Source organism: Crassostrea angulata, chromosome 7, assembly GCF_025612915.1.
Source record: "Crassostrea angulata isolate pt1a10 chromosome 7, ASM2561291v2, whole genome shotgun sequence".
In the NCBI taxonomy this organism is placed as follows: Eukaryota; Metazoa; Mollusca; class Bivalvia; order Ostreida; family Ostreidae; genus Magallana; species Magallana angulata.
Window position 1 is genome coordinate 32927459 of NC_069117.1, and position 14234 is coordinate 32941692.

Genomic DNA, 14234 nt, shown 5'->3' on the forward strand with positions numbered 1-14234 from the left:
GATTTTTGTGATTGTTTAGAGAAAGAGAGAGAGATTACATTTACATGTATGTTCAGTATATTGCTGTTAAATATAAATCCTGTTTAGTGACAAAATCATACAACAAAAGTTGCTGAAATGTTTTATTTGAAGGATATAAATCATCTTGAGCTAATATGATATGTTCAAAATTATTAATTCAACAGAGTTATTTATGTTATCGATATCTAGGGTGTTTTCATCGTGTAACACGGGGTTTTCATTTTGATCATGCGTCAATTATGGCCCGAGTATAAAGAATTTTTTTTTTAATGATTTTCTGGTTTTCTCATGCTTAATCACTGAAAGAAGATCAGTGATCGAAATTGTTTAAACATAGAAAATAAAATAAATTAATGAAGTAATGAACCATTTAACCATGGATTGGACAATATTAAGCAAGCATCAAACAACCATACAGTAGCTATATACATAAAATATAACGAAATTTTCCTATTTCATGCAATAAAAAAAACCCAAAACGAGGTAAAATATATATCTATTATTTTGATATTTAGACTTGTACCAGTGTATTATGTGGAGCAAAAACGACTTAAAAAATAACTGATGAAATTCCAAGGTTATTGTGTAAAATTTGTGTAAGCAGGTTTCCAATGATGGCGTTTTTCACGATGCCTATATATTGCCATTTCTTTGACAATCTGGTAGTCAAATTCTTAATAATAATAAGGTTCACCAGTTTTAATTCAGAAATAAAAGAAACAAAATAAAAGTACGTGCACATTTATTTGTAAATGTTTAATCAAAGTTGTCCGGACCAAGGCACAGATGTATGTGTCCAATGTATGGTGAAGTTAACATAAACTGCCCAAGTACACTTATATGTATATATATATATACATTGAATAAGGCTTCATATAGATTTTAAGTTTATATAGCGTAGGTTTATGTAACTCTCGAAAAAAAATTCTAATGAAACTGGAGTCAGTATTTTGCATTTGTTGTATGATAAATACTTTATCTATTTTTTTTTAATCAAGGACTTTTGACAAGTCTGAAACACAGTTGGAGCTTTCATCATATTTTATAGTATTTACATTTTAACAATACTGAAGAATACAATTGTGATTTACCTATAGCTTTAACTTCCTGAGCATGTCAGACACATTTCACTCATTTAATATGAAATAAAAAAGAAAAACTAAAAAGTTTATTTCGTGAGTTTTAAATTTAAAAATATCCCATTTACATATATTATGCCAAGAAGTTGGGGGGGGGGGGGGGGGGGGGGGAATGAAATGCTTGTATAATGTTACACATTTCTCATACAAATACACCATTCCACTTTATGTACATCGTGTATGTATATTTTCTGCATTATTCATTATTCAATATGCTTAAAAACTGAAACGTTAATCAATTATTGAAGACGAATTATAATCAAATGAAAACTATAGACTGTTTGTCTAAATATACCGTTTTACTATGTACTAGGCAAGTGCAAATATAGATAATGTGTATAAATGATTGTAGGAAAGTTTCTATGCGGGAATTGATACCATCTATCAAAACTCTCTAATTTCTTAATTTCATATGAATTTAATCAAATTTACATTACAAATAGTACAATTTAACATTATGGTCAGCAACGATGTTCCCAGCAATAGAATTAGCAATCATTTTATGTTTACGCCGAAAGTTACGACTACCCTTGGCTAGGTGTAGATTTTTGGCTTAACTTAGGGCGGGCGCAAAGTTACGCCTTTTAGGGAAACGGATCTTAGTCCAAATATTTGACTTAAGTCCGGATTTACGCAAGGCATAAGGCTACGCCGGGCGTACGCCTTTTAGTGAAACGGGCCCCAGGGCCCGATAAACATGTGGTTGCTTTTTGGGAGTTGATTTTAATCAACTCTCCTATGCAGTTACTCAGACAAACCGAAAGTGAAACAGTGTTTGGACCTCAGCACAAATCATTGCTGCTAACAAGACTTAGGTCTTGAAAATAATTGATAAATTCGATGTAATGTATGCTAAAGCATTGTTTTTCAAGGAAACTTATTTATAAATACCTTAAAAATAGTCAGATTTTAAATGGTACGAACAATTTAAATATTTTTTGTAGTCGTATATATTCCTACGCCAGAGTTCAATATAGTCTCGTTCAACTCGACGCTCGACTGTCTCCGTGAATCCTTGTCGGATCGAGATTTACGGTGTCAGCCGAGCGTTTGGTTGAACGAGACTAAAGTTCAATATTGCTTGGATCCATACAATCTTCGAGAAATATTTCTATTAATGATACATAGTTTGATTGATTAATTTTATCTTCAAATATTATTTAACATGATTCATTTGGGGGTTTCTCGACATTCTTGTCGAAAAAGTCAAGAAATCCATATTATAAAAATGTGCGTAATTCAAATTAGAAACTATATGTACTTGTCATGCAAAATAACATATCATTGATTTAAAAAAATATAAACATCGACAAAATCAACTCCCGTCAGTTCTTCAGTACTTTGATTTCATATTCAATTTTTCACCATATAAATCTGGCTAACTTACAATAGATTAAGTACCTTCCCTGAAATATGGCCATGAATTGTAGGGGGGTTTCAAGGTGCTTAATTGCTAAATTTTCTGTTCAATTGATCGCACGCAAACCTAAAATGCACTGAAGCATGAGGAAAATAGTGATAAAAATACAGATTCTTACAAAAGATAGATGTATGTTACAAGTTCGCAGCAGAAAGAAACGAGAAAACCTGACATGCATTTAACTCTAACAGCAGTGAAATTTGTTGATGTTTTTAATTTTTCGTTTTTTGTAATAATTTAAACATGTACATTTTTATGCCTCCATAGCCCGCATGGATCATCAAAGGAAGTTCTTTATCGTTTATATTTACATCCTCCTTTTAACAAATTAATACATTCAATGCAAAAGTAATTAATGTTCGCTAAATTACTGTTAATGTATATCAGTACGTTAGCTTAAAAAACAGCTTTCTATTGGAATTTGAGTTTGACATCATCTTGATTACTTCGTGCAGTCCGTGATTTTTTTTTTTATGTTGCTGCCAGTGTAGGTTTCAACCAATCGATAAACGGGGCGTGTAGATTTCAGTCCTGTCAGTTTCTACAACTGTTAATTGACCAAAGTTTCCGCAAGAAATAGAGGTTATCATACTCGGTAGGTGTAAATATATTTGTATGAGTGCACTCATGTGTGATAGGTTTTGCTGGTGACAATCAGGGATGGGGTAATGGTAATTTGTAATGGTAATTGAGTGTAATTAAATACAAATTTTTATGTAATTGAAAGTAATGTGTAATTGACCAAAGTTTCAATTACATGTAATGGTAATTTAATTAATTACTTTCAAAAAAGGCATGTAATATCAATTACTTTTCAATTACTTTCAATTACACACTGATGTACAATATAAATATGAAGCTGTCCACTACCCATTGTTCCCCTCACTATCAATGGTACAAGATCAAGTTAGGAAGAGTAGTTATATCATATGAAATATTTTTCAGAATGAATTTTTTCAGTGATTCAATATTTAATCATAAGTTAGATAATTATAAAATTTAATTAGATACATGTATTTGATGATTTGCTTGATCTCTTTTTTCTTAAAAAATACTTATTTCCCTTCTTATTAGAAAAATTAGTGTGTCAATTATCATTGAGTTAGGTTGAAACATCACTGTTTAATTTATAAACAAAATCAGTGTTATTGAAATTATATAAACTATCAAGTCATGCTTTGTAATTGATAGCCTAAAAATACATAGAGCTAAAATGCATGGCTTCAAATGGGTTTTAAGTTTTTGAAGCCTAACATGTCCACAGGGTGTGTTCCCTTACTGCAAACATTTGATAATTACATATAGGTACAGAACAACAGGTGTGAATTGTGTTTGTCACTGACAATATATTTTTTTCCTAATGCGTTTTAAATATTCGGATCAATGAATTCGAAATAAATCCCACGATGATCGAAAGCATTCTTTTAAATGACAAACCAGGAAGACCAGGAATATACGGAAATCCCCCAAACTATTGCAACAGCGTATATAAATCTAATATAAATGCAGTATCCCAGTTGCAATCGTTATTCTTGATGGAACATTAACTAAACAGGTAAGAGCGCCATCTTGTATATTTTTCTTCACAGTTCTATCATAAAGCTTTACGTGTACAGAACTTTTCCTCATAGTGGCGTCGGAAGCTAATTGGGGGTGGGGGGTGGGGCTAAACCTTATCAGAATTCTTGAAAGGCTATAAAAAAGGATTATGGGTATGGTTATGTATAACTTTGCAAAAAAGGCTTAGCCCCCCCCCTCCCCCCTCCCCGCCCCACGGTTTCGACGCCTGTGACATAGGATGTACCGGTTTAAGGCAAGAGATATTACCCATTTACAACAATATAAGAACGCAAAATTTTCAAATGAAATGAAAACTTTTGGCTATCGTATATTGATAGTTTGTTTTTATGTAAGCACGGCATATTTAAAAATTCAACATAATCTATACATACATCTTAATTATTTTACTTTGGTATATTGTAACCTTAATATGACAGGGTGTGCGAGGGGAAATCTGCTGGCATGAAATAAATGAACATCGTCTCAAGCCACGGTGTTGAGTCCAGGTACGTAGGAGAGAATTGTACATATTGGGTGTGGTTTGCGACGATGGAAGAACATGAAGGCTAATTGCAGATTTTTTTTTTCACAGGGAGGAGATGGGGGGGGGGGAGTAGCTTACAGACCCCAAGTACATCATCAGGGAGTCTAGGAGGCGAAGCTTTCAGAAGCTTCTAAAGCTTTTGAGATTTTAAAGTGTAGTATGAGAAGCCGTGAAATTAACCTTATTAGCGTTAAGGGTCCTCCAAACTTTTGGGAAACTTCTACACACAAACCTATTCTTATTAATTACCTAACGATATGGCTTGCTAGCATGTGCTCGACTTGATTATGACCCCAAAAAAATTTTAGGGGAAAAAAATCAATTTTTTTAAATTGTACCGCTATTCATGAAAATAAACGTTCCTGAAGTATACGAAATCAGGATCCTTGGGTCGGTAGATCGAAGCTAAACTAATTGTGCTTCAGAGATAGACACCAAATTTTGGCGGATAAAAATCGCCATGGTGTGATGTACTGCCATAAAAAGCAGAAGTCACGGGGTATCGAGGATCCTCAATATATGTTTACTGCATTATTTGGGGGGGGGGGGGTCTAGAAAAAATTGCAATTATTTATGAGTTTCTGAACAAAAATCTTGTTTTTAACAACGTTCACAACGTTGATAAGGTTGATACTTTGTCAACTTTATCTATTAGTCTATCAAAACCGAATATGAATTTTACAATTTTTAATTTCAGATTGCTAAAATATTGCACAATAATATCCTTTTAAAGCTGATGTTCTCTCATCAACATTAAAATCGAAATGTTTCTGACACCAGCATAATACTATTTCTATTCATTGTTTTTTCCCCTTACAGTACAAACCATGTATGCATGTAGGTATTACTAGTCTATACGTGTACATAGTTCTATAGAAATTTTAAAAACCTTTTCTTAAGCGGAGTCTAATGTGCAGGTTACTTAGAGCTCTTTTGAAAATAGAGCTATATCTTAAAAACAGAAGGATTATATATTATACTTTTCCCTGAGATATTTATCATGCGTGGATCTAGAGGGGGCGGGGGTCATTGAATCCAAATTTACATATATAATTACCAAAAATATGCCACACACCCACCCATCCCGGCAAACTCAAATAACCGTCGGTCCCTCCCGGAAAAAATTCTGAATCTGCGCATGTTTATGTACATGTAGCACACTTTCTTAAATTATTTGATATTCATCAATACCTCTAGGTTCGTACGATGCTTAATCAATAAAATGAAAAAAATATTCTCCTTTGTAAAGTCCCATCCAGCTTGTGAGGTTTCAATATAAAGCTACAAAAGAAAAGTTTACGGGGATTTTTTCATTGCAACTGACATAAGTATTGCGGATGAGAAATTATAATATGAGCACTGTGTCGGATAATTATGCCAGTGCCAAGCTTAAGATGCAGTTTGGTAAAAATTCAGATAAATGAAAAAATAGACCATTGTCTAGAGAGTATAGATCTATAACCACTGAACATTGTTTTTAGTGTGTCTCACCTGGCAGGTGAAATATTTACCTTTAAGAAATAATATCCCATAGGAAAACAATAATTCTCATAGGAGAAACAAATCCTTCAGGAAATATTAAAAATCTTTTAGAATTTTTTAAAAATCCTTTATGAATTAAATACCCTATATATAGATGAAAAGTATTTCCTGCAGGAATTTATTTCAGACAGGCAGTATTCTTATAGGAAATTAAGATTTCCCATCGAATTTTAAACTCTTATGGAAGTATAGTTCAAATCCGATCGATTGGAATTTAAATTCCAATAGGGAGTTCTTTTTATTCCGGTAGGAAAATCCAAATATCCTGTAGGAAAATTGTTTTTCCTATAAAAAATATTTTCCTGTAGGAATATATTTTTTTAAAGATAAATATCAAACCTGATTGGTAAGAAACATTAAAAACAAAGGTGGTTGTAAATTCCTAAATCAATGGTCTATTATATAGCATATTTGAACTTTTCGATATATGCAGTTTAGATGGGTGCAAATTATTTTATACTTTAGTATTTGAGATTCGGGGCCCTATTTGGAATACATTATTCGTTATTAGACGATTTAAAACCTATATCCGTGTAAACACAATTGGAATGTGGCCATTTTTGGTCTTTAAAATTCATAAATGTTATTATTTAAACAATGAACAGGTATCTTTGTTGTTTCATGCGGAATATGAAGGTAGCGACATTACAGAAAATACCGTAATCCGCGTTAGCGGGTTATATAAATGGGTTGTGCTTGTCACCTAGTCATGTTGTCAATTTTGTATTTCGTTCATTAAAAGCTTATTATAACAGTTTAATTGAATTGGTCCATTCCGGCGATTACGACATGCCTTTTCCTGCAAGAAGCATTTGCCATATAAGGTCAAGTCAAAATTCGACAAAACTTGTACATACTTTACATTTGTTGATTTGTAATATGTCAAATGTACTATTTCCGAGCATGACGCCTCCAGTACTATTTTATAAAAGTCCACCAAGAGTTATATGGAGTGTTATGATATTTAATTTATTTAGATCCTCGAGATCTTTTTAACATGCCTACACCTGGCGGGTGCCCTAGCCACGGTGTTACCGGAATGTCTCCTCCTCTACATGGGGAGTAGCCCGTGTCCCAGTCTGTATAAAAAGAGGAGGCAGAAGGACAGCTTCCAGATGACTACTCTTTTATTTAGATATAACAATTTAATATGAAATTTTAACAAAAAATATCAATATTAATATTCATAACAAAAATCTCTAAAAGTAAAATATTATTTGAACCCTCTGAATCTATTAACTTTACTTTTGAGAATGCGCGCAAGCGTTATAATTTATCTTACCTGTATAAATGAGGAGGCAGAAAGACAGCTTCCAGATGACTACTGGAGAGTTGTGTTTCCCGCACCCCCATTTTATACGCACGGACACTGCGCTACAACATTCTCCTCCTAATAAGTCAATGCGATCAAGTGCATACTAATGATCTGATGCACCGTGGTCAGTAGTAGCATTTTATTTAGATTTCTGACCCGGCGTCGACGGGCTCATCACTGGACTTAATAACACATTTCTCCATGAACATAAATAAACATACGCTATATATTTACCCCATGTACTTTAACCAATTTCTATAGAATTTCCGTTATGATAAAGATACAAATGAAGAAGCTACAAATTGAAAATATGCAAAGTTGAAAGTTACCAAAAAAACAATCAAGCTGCAAAAATGCGCATCATACGAAGGAACTGAGTCAAATCTTAAGTGTTTATGCCCGAGTTTATATAGGGACACGATCAGAATAACACCCAAGGAGTTGTTTGGCTATTAACTGTTACTCAGTAAACAAAAAATCCATATATTAATATTTTAAATTTGGGTACTAGTATTTCCTATGTGTGTGTGTTTTTTTTTTTTTTACACAACTCTCATTTTAAAGGAGACCAATAAAGGCTATAAAAGGCCACGGCCATTGATCTCTCTTAATTAAATGTAGAAATTGTTTTCCTTTATGATGTTTTAGGGTTCATTTATACATGCATGCGTACGCGTACTATTTGTTTTCTGTCTTTGTTTCAGGGATTAAAAGTTTTAAAAAGACATGGGTATCATTCTCGCGACCTTCATTTCTCTTCTGCTGAAGATGGCTGCGTTTGTTCAAGCGGATGTGACATGTACCGATGATGCCAACTGTTTGTATTCCTACGCCACAACACTGTCCGCGGATTGTTCATCACGTGATCTTGCAATTCCTCCTTGCTTCCACGAAACTTCCGGCTTAGCGGCCATTAACCTGCGGAACAACAAATTAGATCGTGCTCCAGACAATATGCCAATGAATATAGAGTTTCTTGACTTATCCTATAATGTAATATCAGATAAGTTGATTTTCTTGCAGAAATACAAGCAATTGCAACATCTAAATCTGGACAATAATTTCATTAAAAATGATTCTATTCAAAGAGTGACCAAAATGCCAAACTTAAAATTTTTATCCCTCAAAAATAATTTTAGAACGCTGAATGCATATCCAGACAACTTACTTGCCGGGTTTGGTTTATTACATCATCTGCGTATTGATGGACTCCCAGAAGGAAATTTTGCCGACATGTTTCCAAACAACATCCATAGCTTGAAAATCCTTGATGTCTCCGGGAAGGATGGATTTTGCAAAATCTCTCGACTGAAAACGTCCCAGTTTGATAAATTTAATCTTACACACTTATATTTGTCTCAGTGCGATTTACCGTTCATAGAAATGGGGTCTTTGGCGTCTCAGACACATTTACAATATTTAGACGTTTCGTATAACGATCAACTTGGGTTCAAAGGTTTACAGAACATCGCACATGACCTTCAAGACAGTTCAATCAAAGTACTGAAACTTAACAAGGTCCACTGTACTTTCGGACTAGGCACGATCTTACTTCTAAACCATACGGCTTACTTGAACAAAACCTCACTTGAAGAGTTGTATTTAGACAGTAACAGACTAGAGATTATAGAGACGGGAGTTATTACATATCACCTGCCCAAGTCCTTAAAATTCTTATCTTTGGGAGACAATAAACTAAATAACGGCATTTATGACTTAGAGATTTCTGTTTTACATAATCTACAGACTATCAATACGAGTTTTCAATATTTTTCACACGCCAACTACTTTGAAAATTGCTATGATTACCGCATTACATGTCATATCTCACCAGAAGCGAGAGTTGCCGGAGAATTCGTTCACAATGTAAAAGACACTTACCCTTCTTTTATGCGAAACAATTCACAAAGTTTCTTGCCGAAGACTATGGGCACCACACCGGAATTTTATTTGCCTAGAAATTTAACAACAGTATTTGCTAACGATATGAAATTGCAATACCACTTTGGAAAACTGAACATTGGGCAATGTAATGTGACACATCTTCATTTTCAGAACAATTTTTTTAACAAAATGGACGGCCCACTGCACGGATGTAACAAAATCATATATCTTGATTTTTCCAACAACTATTGCCATTACATTTCTCCACAGGCCTTCCAAATTCAAACACAACTAGAAGTGCTAAACTTTTCTCGAAATTACTTAGGTCAGAGTTTTCAAGACGACAACAGCGGTGAAATTTTGGGACGCAACATTAAGCTGGCTGTCTTGAATTTACATGATAATAAGATAACTACATTGCCACGGCATGTTTTTATTCACAACCCAATGATAAAAATTCTTAATGTTTCACACAACAGACTGGACACATGGAGTGTTGATCTTCGTCACATGTCTCAACTTCAACATCTGGATCTGTCGTACAACTTAATATCTGAACTTAATAAGTCGGCCATTGATTTATTTCCCAAGCACAGCAATTTCTCTATTGTTTTTCAAGGAAATCCTATATCTTGTTCGTGCAAGAACCTTTTCTTTTTAAATTGGATAAATAGGGACGGGCGGTCCAGATTTAGCCATCCTGCAAATGTAACGTGTATTTACAGAAATGGATCAACTTTATCACTTCAAAACCTGCCAGACATTTTGAATATTTTACAGAGGGATTGTTCCTCCTACAGCGTTATCATTATATTGGCATCTTCATTCATTTGCTTCGTTACGAGTTTTATAATATACCGAATCATGTATCGGTACAGATGGAAAATTCTTTACATTTACTACCTTGTCAAGCGTATTATATTGCCTAAAGGTAAGAAAGTCGAGCAGACAATTTTCTACGAATCCGACGTGTTTATATCATATGCTGAACCCCAGAGAAAATTCTCAGTGAACATGGCCAGAAAGCTAGAAAACAAGGGATTAAAAGTCCGCATTCACGACCGTGATTTCCTTCCGGGGATAGACATAGCTGAAAATATTACAAACGCAATTCACAACAGCAAACGAACTGTGATTGTCATGACGTCACATTTTCTGAAATCTCATTGGTGCATGTTTGAGTTAAACATGGCGCGCATGGAAAGCATATATTCCCGCGGAGGAGAAAACTTTCTTCTATTAATTCTGTTAGAGAAAAGTGCTGTCAAAGATATGCCCCGGTCCCTTTTGGACATTATCGAGAGTAAATCATACTTAGAGTACCCGGATGATGATAGCTTCCAGAGTCCAGATGCATTCTGGGCAAATTTGGAAGAGGCTATAAATGACAACGAGTGATCATTCAGTGAAGGTCAGATGACACGTTCCTCAAGCATCTTTTTTTGTATCTCCTCGTAATAAAGAGTTCCAATAAAAATAATCCGGGATTTCATACCTTTCTATGCTCTTCTTCGATTGGACAAAAATTTGTAATTTGTTAATGTAAAAAGTCGCAGTAAAAATGGAAAACGTTATATAAAATTGAGAAACGTGTCGTCTGACCTGAAATTAACTGGATTTCAAATACTAGTACAACGTATATGCTTTATTTTTTTCGTGCATGTATCAACGTGCAAAATTTACCGTTCAATTATAACTTTATTTTGGACTTTACTTTAAGAATTCAACATCTGTTTCGTAATATTTTCTCACAGTTTATTTCTTACAAAGTTTCTTATTTATTTAGTGATTGACACTTTTCGGATTCTATATGTGATTTCAAAAAGACAGAGTGCCATGTCTCATGGACTGTTAATCTCTTAAAACAACATTGTATCATTATCAGTTTTTCATTTCTTGGACATCAAACTTTAAGACTCACTGAGTTTATTTAATTATTTTATATCTGTGAACCTTTTACTCAACTTACTTATGTCATCACCTGTCAATTTATACTCATTGTTCAGATTCTTACAATTGTCAATCGGCAGTCTGGAATACGGCGGCTAGCCACTACTGGCCACATCCGACTCGTTTGTAACATGTCTGTCTGTTAAATTGTTATAATGTTGCCATCGTTGATTCGCGTCCAATAAATTTAGAATGATCCTGCATCAATTGCCTGTTTATTTCTCTGGAACTGTATACTGGTGGACCTTCGGGAATACGGCAAACCTACCCTTCGTTTTTATCTTACGGCCAACAGCGCGCCTCAACTTTATACCTCATAACCTTGACGCCAACATTCCCTCACCCGGTTCGTACTGCACACGACCGATGCAGTTTCATCAGAATTTTCTAGCACTGTAAAATCTACGCGGTCACACATGACACAACATCTGTATTTTAAGTGATAAAATCGTGGATGCGTTTGATTTTTTTTGGTGGTTATTGTTTAAACAAGAGGCCCATGAGCTGCATCGCTCACCTGAGGAACAATAGGTATGATAATCCTGTATAAATGAAAATCTATTTTTTCCCTAAATATTCTTATGTTTATTATCATTTGTCCCTTTTCAACAGGATGATTTTATAGTAAATCACATGTTGAGCATGCATTTCAGTTCTCAAAAAGATCCTAAGCAATTGTTTATTTATAGGATAGAAACCTACATTTAACTCTGAACGCCTTGTGAGGCCCAATTATCCATGAATCGTCCAGAGGCCAAAATCTAAGTTTATAAAATCACCTGGTTGATTAGCTTTTGAAAAAAAGATTTATATATTGCTACGTAAAAATTTGATCCCCGTTGTTGCTCAACCCTACCCCCAGGGGTCATGATTTTCATAAGTATAAATATACACTACCCGAGGATGCTTCCACACAAGTTTAAGGTTTCCTTGCTGATCAGTTTCTGAGAAAAAGATTTTTATTGAAGATTTACTCTATATAATTCTATGTAAAAATTCTACCCCCTCCATTGTAGCCCCACCCTACCCCCGGGGGTCATGATTTCACAACTTTATCTACACTACCTGAGGATGCTTCCACACAAGTTTCAGCTTTCCTGGCTGATTAATTTCTGAGAAGATTTTTAAAGATTTACTCTATTAATTCATATGTAAAAATTTGCCCCCCCCCCCCCCCTTTGTGGCCCCATCCTACCCTCAAGGGTCATGAATTTCACAACTTTGAATCTACAATACCTGAGTATGCTTCCACATAAGTTTTTGCTGTTCTAGACAAACGGTTATTGAGAAGGTGATTCTTGAAAATTTTGTGATCCTTAATATTCACAACTTGAAATTCCCTTTGGCTATGGGTGCTTTGTGCCAAGTTTGGTTGAAATTGGCCCGGTAGTTTTTGAGAAGATGTTGAAAAAGTGAAAAGTTTATGGACAGACAGACGGACGGACATACTGACGCCGGACAAAATGTGATCAAAACAGCTCGCTTGAGCTTTCAGCTCAGGTGAGCTAAAAAAAACAGTTTTGAAATAGATACCATTGAAGCTTCAGGATGCTCACACACACGAAACATATGATAGAGCACATTGGAATAAAATGATAACAGTGACCACTATATTCATTCTTGCTTGCGCATGTTCATATATATATATATATATATATATATATATATATATATACATATATATATATAAAATTTATATTAAAATTTATATTATATATAAAATTTATATATTTATATATATATAAAAGCACTAAAAATAACCAACGACACGAACAATAAAGTAAAATATTGTCAAATTTTCGGGACAACCCGTCCCTTCTTCAGGACAACAAAATAAAAACTACATAAGAAAGAAGAAAAACATCTACAAAACTAGCACTAAACTAAACTAAATAATATATAAAAACTAGATAATGTTTAAACACCGGATCAACACGTGGCAGCTACATCTTTATATTTAAGAAATCGAGCCCGAGAAAGAAAAATCCCGTCCAACGCAGCGGACGGTCTGTGAAGAAGTGCTGAAAGATAACGCGAACGAATTAACTTGCTAATTGGGGGTTGCTGTTAATTAAGTTGTACAAGTAAGATAATTCGTAGTGAAAGTTTGTAGGGAAGATTGGCCCTGTAAAAGACCACATAAATAATCATGAATGTAAAAACTAATGGAAGTGAAATAAAGCAAAAGAACAAAACCGATTAAGGAAATAGCTAATAATTTGAATAAATAACATGATTAATAGTTTGTACATGGACCGAAAAAGATGAAGATGGTGATATTGCTACGAAAACAAATCAGTACTTAGTTGATGTTCATTTTGGTGAAGTCACTTAATTTGTTAATGCCGTCAGGGCGGAATGACTTCAGTCTATGCATCCAAAATTTTTTTTCTTTATTTTTTCTCTCCGCATCTGTCCAGTTAGGGTTGTGATCAATGACCAAAACCATCATGTCCTCCCATTTGTGATCATCTAAATTAAAATGTTCCCCGACGGGTTCTTTAATTTTCTTAGTTTTGATGGTGGAACGATGATTATTGATGCGCCTGCGGAGGTCTCCTGTTTCCCCTACGTATTGTTTCTGACAAAATTTACAATTGATGAGATATACACAATTGTCCGTACGACAAGAAGTATTTGCGAAAATTTTGTAAGTACGGCCAGTAATGGGGCTAGAGAAGTCGTCTGCATCAGAGCTGTGTTTGCACAACAGACATCTGGTGTCAGAACAAGTTCTAAAGCCACCATTAGGCAGAGGGTTCTTTAGTTTGGTTCTTACCACCATGTCCTTAAGGTTTCTAGGGCGCTTGAAAGCTGCCATCGGGGGGTTTTTGAAAACCTCAACCATTTTATCATTGC

General features: G+C 34.4%; 1 protein-coding gene across 3 annotated transcripts in view; it reads left to right on the forward strand.

Moving 5' to 3' along the window:
• Positions 1–11846, forward strand: part of LOC128192429 (toll-like receptor 4) — an 87634-nt gene extending 75788 nt beyond the window's left edge. For 2 of the 3 annotated variants that reach the window (XM_052865082.1, XM_052865083.1), the window contains exon 2: positions 8246–11846. In XM_052865082.1, the coding sequence (XP_052721042.1) occupies positions 8268–10823 (2556 nt within the window). In that variant the 5' untranslated portion in view covers positions 8246–8267 and the 3' untranslated portion in view covers positions 10824–11846. Of the gene's footprint in view, positions 1–3712; positions 4136–8245 lie in introns of those variants that run through there. The other variant, XM_052865081.1, reaches the window with a different exon arrangement.
• Positions 11847–14234: the final 2388 nt, after the last annotated feature.